Below are 8,033 nucleotides of genomic sequence, written 5' to 3'. Positions count from 1 at the left end.
AGAATAGAGACAGCAAGAGAATGCCCCTGCTAGTTCTCACCCTCCCTGAAACTCCCCCCAGCCCTGAATAATTTACAATCCTAATAAAAAGACCCCAGTTATGAGTGTAGCAGTGGGGAGAGGGAATTTTTGACAGATAAAGGATATGGGGCGTCTTGAGGATAAGGGATTCCCCCCAGCTGCCTGCAGAATCGGAGGCTCCAGGGGCCTCTTCACCCTGCAGGGCATCAGTTGGAGGGGGCCGAGGAGCCAAGGGTGGGTGGCAGGAGTCAGGTGCTGGCTAGCGGAGGTCACGCGTCCAGGGAGGGATCAACATGGCTGAGGCGCCCCGGACGGTACTGATCTCAGGCTGCTCCTCGGGAATTGGCCTGGAGCTCGCAGTGCAGCTGGCTCATGACCCCAGGCAGCGCTACCAGGGTAAGGGGCCCAGGGAGGGGCCAAGGGGGGCCAGGGTGGGCATGGCTTCCAAGGACCCTCAGCCCTCCTGGTGCTATCTCCGCCAGCCCATCCCTTCAGCTGCGTGTGTGTGGGCTTGGAACCATCCCCTTACCCAACAAATATTTCCTGCGCACCTACCGGGTGCCGGGCACTGTTCTAGGTGCTGGAAATGCAGCTGCGAACAAAATACGGAGACAAAAATCTCTGCCCTTGGGAGGGGTGTAGTGGGGGAGAGGAGGGAGGACAGACAACAAACAGATTTTAAGTCGTGTAATGCATCTAGTGCTAATAATTTTGCTAAGAAGCAAAATAAAGCAAGAGAGAATGTGGTAGCGGTGGGGGCGGGTCATATTTTTAGAAGAGCTGGTCGGAAAGACTTCTCTGAGGCTTCACTTAGGCATTCCCTAGGGATCCCCTCCCCCAGTCCTCCCCAGATTACCGCTCCAAGATAAGCCTCTTAAGTGATCCTGACCTTGGGGGTTTAAGGGGGACCTCTAGGTCTAGGGACTTGGCCTCCTGCAATTCTGGAGTAAATTATCCCAATCTGCACCCCGCACATCGGAACCTCTGACCTGGAGGAGGCTGCCGTGGAAGTGGGCGAAGGGCCATTACTTAAGAAGAGGCAGCAGGGGGTGAGGGCATTGCCCCAGCTGGCAGAGCTGCATCTGCCAGCCCTCTGCCCTCTGTCTTAGAGACACACGCAGCTTTGGATGTGACAGTCTGTGTGGCAGTGTGCCAGCAAGTAATTGTGCTGTGTGTGTCCCCGTGGGCAGGCAGATGAGTGTCTACAACTGCTGAAGGATGATGTTTACGGAGCGCTTAGGATGTGCCAGGCTCCGATCTATGTGTTTTGCATCCCCACATCGCCCCTATGAGGTGGCTGCTATCATTTGCCCCAGCTTAGAAATGAGGAAACTGAGGCACAGACTGCCAAATGTGCTTACCCAGGGTCACCCAGCTGGAAAGTGACAGAGTCCAGATTTGAACCCAGGCAGCCCAGCCCCTGGGCCCACACTTGTCACAATACTGCGTGTAGATGCCTGCGGCCCCATTCACCTGCAGGGTATCCATGAAATCACACAAGCCCACAGACAATATGCAAATCCCCCCAGGAGTGTGCATGTGTGATTGTGGATGCACACATGGGGGCGTGCAAATGTGTATACAGGTGCCTGAGCTCAACACCCACAAACTCAGGTTCGAATCTCAGTTCTAACACTTGCTGGGGGTGGGATAGGCAAGGAACTTCAACTTGCTGAGCCTCAGTTTGTTCATCTGTATAATGGGGATAACTTTACCTACCTGTTCAGATTACTCTTGCTAAGTAACAAATCACCCCAAAATTTATAGTGTAAAATAACTGTAATCATTCATCTCTCATGGTTGGTAAAGGTCATGAAATTGGAAGGGCTCAGCTGGGCGGTTCTGGCTCAGGGTCAAAGGCTACAACTAGAACAGAGGAGGCTGCAAGACACCAGGGATGACCAAGCATCTCTCTCCCTTCCAGTAATCTCAGGGTGTGTCCATGTGGTCTCTCTACCTGGACTAGCTTGGGCTTCCTCCAAAAACGGCGGCCTCAGGACAGCTGGGCTGCTACAGCATGGCTGAAGTCTTCAAGAGTGAGTGTTCCAGCAAACAAGGCAGAACCTGCAACATCTTTACTGACCCAAATTTGGAAGCCACACAACGTCACTTTCACCACATCCTGTTGATTCCCAGCTAGTCACAAGATTCAGGAGAGGGGAAGAAGATCTCATGTCTTGATGGGAAGCAGCAAGGTTCTAGAAGAGCATATGCGATGGGAGATATTGTGGCCATCTTTGGAAAATAAGTCGGTGACCTAATCATAGGAGTCTTGAGAGGATTAGAGATAGTGCTTATAAAAGAGTTTAGCACAGTGTCTGGCACATAGTAGGTGGTCAATAAATCAGAACTTATGTTCATGATGTAAATGTGGCTATTCATACTTCATATGCACATATATTGAGCCTAGGTGTGTATGCATTTCTTTTCTCAAGGCAATCTGTTCTATATTTATTTTATGGTCTCACCTACTAGGCTATGAATTCCATAAAGACAGGGACCTTGTCTCTTTTATTTCGTGCAATAATCTCAGCACCTGGAATAGGGCATGGTGTGTAGTAGATGCTCAATAAATGTTTTATGGATGGATGGATGGATGGAGAGATGGACAGATGGATGGATGGATGGATGGATGGATGGATGGACAGATGGATGGAGAGATGGATGGAGAGAGGGATGGATGGATGGAGAGATGGACAGATGGATGGATGGATGGATGGATGGATGGATGGATGGATGGATGGATGGAGAGATGGATGGAGAGATGGACAGATGGATGGACGGCTGGATGGAGAGATGGATGGAAAGATGGATTGATGGATGGATGGATGGATGGATGGATGGATGGATGGATGGATGGGTAGATGGATGGAGGTACATGCAAACATATGTACACAGGTGTGCATTTGTGGTTGTGTGGTGAATGTAAGTGTGTAAACCTGTGGGTCTCCATACCTCTGTGACTGCTCATGCAAGATCACAGAAGCGTGTGAGTCCACACACAGGGGACAGGAGCCCAGTGCCTGCCCCAACTGCTCTCTGTCCCCAGTGGTGGCCACCATGAGAGACCTGGGAAAGAAGGGGATGCTGGAGGCAGCTGCTGGAGAGGCTCTGGGTCAGACCCTCACGGTGGCCCAGCTGGACGTGTGCAGCAACAAGTCAGTGGCTCAGTGTCTCAGCTGCATCCAGGGAGGGGAAGTGGATGTGCTGGGTGAGTCTGAGCAGCACCTGGGGTCACTCGCCCCCTCCCTGGCCTGAGTAAGCACAGATCCTCATCAGAGCAAGGTCTCTCCAGTGTCTGTGCACCAGCCCTCTTACTTTACCAGCAACCCGTGGCCCTGGTCAGAAGGGGTAGACCAGTTGGCTAAGAGCCTGGGATACCAGTCAGTTTCTTAGAAATACAAGGAATAAACTGAGACCTGGGAGTAGGGTGGATTTTATTGGGTAGAACTTCTCCTATATGGAGAAAATTGTGGTCGGGAAAATTATTTTGATGAGACATTTGGGGAAGGGAACAAAATGAAGGAGCAACTCATGGTCCCTGGATGGTCTTCTAAGAAGAGTGGGTGTGGCTGTTTTGATACGATTTGGCGTCAGAGCTGAACTGCTCACGCATTAAAGGGGAGGCTGTTCCCAGAAGCCCTTCCCCTGACCCAGGACTCAGCATTCCCTATAACAAATTCTAAACTATACCTGATCATCAAGACACCCTAGACTGGTCCTGGATTGGGAATGGGGGCGGTGATCCAGACAGTACCACGGGAGGAGTGACACTGGAAGGGTTGGGGGGATTTCAAGGTAACCCCCACCTCTCCCCTCAGTGAGCAATGCTGGAGTGGGCCTGGTGGGGCCCATCGAGGGGCTCAGCCTAGCTGCCATGCAGAACGTCTTTGATACCAACTTTTTTGGAGCTGTCCGTCTAGTCAAAGCTGTGCTTCCCGGCATGAAGAGAAGGCGACAGGGCCACATTGTGGTGGTCAGCAGTGTCATGGGGCTGCAGGGTGAGCCCTGGGAACCCACGCCTGGGAATCTCCCCCAATGTCTGACCCTCCCCAGGCTTGAACAATGGCAAATAGGTTTTAGCTCACATTCCAAATGAGCCTGTGTTGAGAAGGATTCTGAAGCTTAGAAGGCAAAGGTTCTAGGATAGATTAACTATGTCTGCAATGGTGCGGGAGTAGGCAGTGATGGTATTGATGCTGCCAATGTCCATCCACATCCAGCATCAACCCGCTTCTGGACGTCTCTAAAAATCTCTCTCAACCATCCCCCATAACCCAAAGGAACAATCAGAACTCCTTCTTCTGAGACTCTTCCTTGCCAAACAACACTCCCCAGGCCGCAGAGATGTCTAGATTTGGGATTCTGAGGTTCCACAGAAAAGAGATCAGTGATTGACTAGTGATGTCTGCTATGGGCCCACTATGGAGGCCACCTACTTGCCATCCATGCTCCTGAGTCTTTCCTCCTCGAACCCCTCTAGACTCCCTTCCTCTCCCTGGAAATCTCCTCAGATCTGCCCCCCCTCCCCAGCAGTCCCCTAAGAAATCCACCATATTCATTACCCTGCCATGGAAAAGCTGCATCGACTCAGCCCCATCCCTTTGGTGCCTCGTCCAGCTGCTGCTTCCGACCTCGAGGGCCATAGTCACTGCTCAACAGGACTGATAGGGGCCCTGCTGAATGGGGTTTGCCCTCAGGGACCCTGGGGATCCCATGCCCAAGTGGTCCAGGGGGTTAGAGGATGGAGGGAAATAGGGGAGTTTCCGGGGCCGAGGGCAGATAGAGCACTGCTAGGAGGAGGTGGCACCTGGCTCCCCAAGATGACCTCATCCTGACCCCATATGCCCCCATCCCACAATACCAGACGCCCATCATGTTGGCTCCAGATATCCCCTCATTCTGACCCCCAACCCTCTTTGTTCTGTCTCCCAAAGACCCCATCCCTCTGGACCCACAATGTCCATCACCCAGACCCCCAGAGGGCCCACTTTCCTCCAATCCTCTCAGGTGTCGTGTTCAATGAAGTCTACGCAGCCTCCAAGTTCGCCCTGGAGGGATTCTTCGAGAGTCTGGCCGTCCAGCTGCTCCAGTTCAACATCTTGTGAGGGGGGAACGGAGACAGTGAGGGGGGAATGGAGGCAGCGATGGGGCAGTGGCCAGGAAATGGGGGTAGTGGAGGAGATGGGGGAGCAAGGAGGGGTGACACAAAGACGGGAGAAATGGGAGAGCGAGAACGAAAGATGGACAGTAATGGGCACAGCGGGGCAGCGAGAGGGTTGCAGCACCAGACCCCTCTCCCCTCCCCGTTCCCAGTGTCTCCCTGGTGGAACCCGGCCCAGTGGCCACCGACTTCGAGGGGAAGCTGATGGAGCAGGTTTCCACCGCCGACTTCCCGGGCACTGACCCCGACACCCTGCGCTACTTCCGGGATTTCTACCTCCCCGCCTCCAGGGAGCTCTTCCGCAATGTGGGGCAGAGCCCAAGGGATGTGGCCCAGGTGAGTGGGGGGCCCAGAGCCCCAAGATGCAGCCCAGGTGTGTGAGGAGCCCCTCCCTACAGAACGCCCCTCTCCCTGCGTCTCACAGGTCAGGGCTCCACCCCACAGGCCATTGTCAAGGTCATCAGCTCGGCCAGACCACCCCTGCGCCGACAGACCAACGCCCGCTACTCCCCGCTGACCGCACTCAAAGCTGTGGACCCGTCGGGCAGCCTGTACGTGCGAACCACCCACCGCCTGCTGTTCCACTGGCCTCGCCTCCTCGACCTCTGCCTTCGATGTCTGGCCTGTGGCTGTCTCCGCAGCCGGGTACAGCCCCAGTGAGCAGAGCCTCGCCCAACCCTCCCCTGAGCAGCCAGGCCTCATCAGTCCACACCCACACCAGAGGCCAGTACAGACCCTATGTTCACTCATTCATTCAGCAAACTCTGCCTGACCTGCTCTGTGCCTGGGCATTGCTGGGACCCCAGAGAGTCTCCAGCCTCCAGACACACACCCCCTCCGTGGTCAGGGCTGGGGCAGAGAGAGGGACCCCGGGATCCTGGGCTGATGACCCCAGAGCAGAGAGCTGGAGCTGTGTCCAGGAAGGCAAGGGGGGCTCCCTGGAGGAGGAGGCATTGTCGATGGACCTTGAAGGATGAGGTAGACTGCCTCACTCAACCTCAGGACTTCATTATCTTGGGCCAGGAATACAAGAATGACCCAAAACCCCCTCCACATAGAGCTGGTTGACTAAGGGATCTCTTGACTTTTCTGCTCACACACTCCATCAGCAAAATGTGTGCACACACACCAGCAACGTACATATATTTTTTCACAAAATATAGATTTGTAACCACTAGAATGGCTATATTAAATATTTAATAAAGCTCCATTTCTTATGTCTAAATAAAAAATTTTAAAGCAGTAGGGTCCACCTCACACCCATTAGAATGGCTACTATTAAAACAACAACAACAAAGGAAATAACAAGTGTTGGCGAGGACGTGGAGAAATTGGAATCTTTGTGCACCGTTGGTGAGGATGTAAAATGGTGCGGCCACGGTGGAAAACAGTATGGTGGTTCCTCAAAAAGGAAAATATGGGGCCAGCACGGTAGCACAAGTAGTGAAGTGCGCACACTCTGCTTCAGCGGCCCGGGGTTCGCAGGTTCAGATCCCGGGCACGCACCGACGCACCGCTTGTCAAGCCATGCTGTGGCGGCGTCCCATATAAAGTGGAGGAAGATGGGTACGGATGTTAGCCCAGGGCCAGTCTTCCTCAGCAAAAAGAGGAGGGTTGGCATCGGATGTCAGCTCAAGGCTAGTCCTCCTCACAAAAAAAAAAAAAAAAGAAAATGCAATTATGATATGATCCAGCAATTTCTCTTCTGGGTATTATCCAAAAGAGTTGAAAGCAGGGTCTCAAAGAGATATTTGCACACCTGTGTTCATAACAGCATTATTCACAATAGCCAAGAGGTGGAAGCAACCCAAGTGTCCACTGATAGATGAATGGATAAACAAAACGTGGTCCATCCATACAACGGTGTATTATACAGCCTTATAAAGGAAGGAAACTTTGACACATGCTCCAACACGGATGAACCTTGAGGACATTATGTTGAGGAAAGAAGTCTGTCACAAAAAGACAAATACCGTGTGATTCCACTCGTATCAGGTCCCTAGAGGAGTCACATTCATAGAGACAGGGAGTAGAACGGTGGGGCCAGGGCTGGGGGAGGGGGAGGGGGACTTAGTGTTTAATGGGGACAGAGTTTCAGTTTTGCAAAATGAAAACGGTCTGGAGATGGGTGGTGAGGATGGTTGCACAATATGAATGTACTTAACACCACTAAACTTAAATGATTAAAATGGTAAATTTTGTGTTATGTATATTTTACCATAATTTAAAAAGTTTTAAAGCAATAGGGGTCCCATCGGAGCCCCCAAGACAGCGTCCTCCAGTTTCTTAACCCTCCTCGGGAGAATTTGGAAGCAAATGGACTCTGGGTGTAAATGCCGGCTCTGCCTCTTGTTCCCTGGGTGACTCAGGCGGGTGACTCCCCTGGTGTCATCTTCTATAAAGCAGGGCTATAGCAATGACCACGCTGAAACCACAGGAAAAGGCCCCTGCCCTGTTCTGTTTCCCTTGGAGTGGTTGTGGTTCATGTTTAACCACCACCTCGGAATGCCAGGCTCCAGGCAAAGTCTTTTTTATTAGTATTTGCTCTGCAGTCTTATGAGATGGAGGCGCTCAGAACCTCCCCAGTTCATAAAAGAGGAAACCGAGGGTGTCAGAAGCAGAGGGGAGGGGCAGGAATCAAGGTCCATCCAACTCAGTCTATGCTGGTCTTCAGGGGCCTCTAGTGACCTCTTCTAGGAAAAGAGAAACTGAGTCCGGGCCCTAGAAAGAGGTGTCTTTGAGTCAGTGCAGAGATCATGGGGGCTGCTTAGTATGTTTTGTCAAATCAACTCCTTCCTTTCCTTCCCCATACTGGATTTTTGAAGCATTGTTGGAATACCTGCAAAAT

The 8,033-nt window shown here is 52.3% G+C and overlaps 1 protein-coding gene across 1 annotated transcript; it reads left to right on the top strand.

Annotated features, from left to right (window-relative positions):
• The first annotated feature begins 314 nt into the window (after positions 1-314).
• On the top strand, positions 315-5,845 carry RDH8 (retinol dehydrogenase 8). Its single transcript, XM_004442611.3, has 6 exons — positions 315-417; positions 3,071-3,232; positions 3,843-4,022; positions 5,032-5,125; positions 5,338-5,521; positions 5,630-5,845. Exons 1-6 carry the CDS (start codon positions 315-317, stop codon positions 5,843-5,845), a joined length of 939 nt encoding a protein of 312 aa, XP_004442668.1.
• Positions 5,846-8,033: the final 2,188 nt, after the last annotated feature.

Source organism: Ceratotherium simum, chromosome 39, assembly GCF_057802395.1.
Source record: "Ceratotherium simum simum isolate JZ-2026a chromosome 39, ASM5780239v1, whole genome shotgun sequence".
NCBI classification, from domain to species: domain Eukaryota; kingdom Metazoa; phylum Chordata; class Mammalia; order Perissodactyla; family Rhinocerotidae; genus Ceratotherium; species Ceratotherium simum.
The sequence above is the reverse complement of the archived record's forward strand: the minus strand, read 5'-3'. Positions and strand labels throughout refer to the sequence as shown.

Bases quoted from the DNA above. Each gene is read 5' to 3' on its own strand.
- RDH8 (XM_004442611.3), top strand. From the start codon at position 315: ATGGCTGAGGCGCCCCGGACGGTACTGATCTCAGGCTGCTCCTCGGGA. The intron at 418-3,070 runs GTAAGGGGCCCA...CTCTGTCCCCAG, and splicing joins CCCCAGGCAGCGCTACCAGG to TGGTGGCCACCATGAGAGAC. The intron at 4,023-5,031 runs GTGAGCCCTGGG...CAATCCTCTCAG, and splicing joins CAGTGTCATGGGGCTGCAGG to GTGTCGTGTTCAATGAAGTC.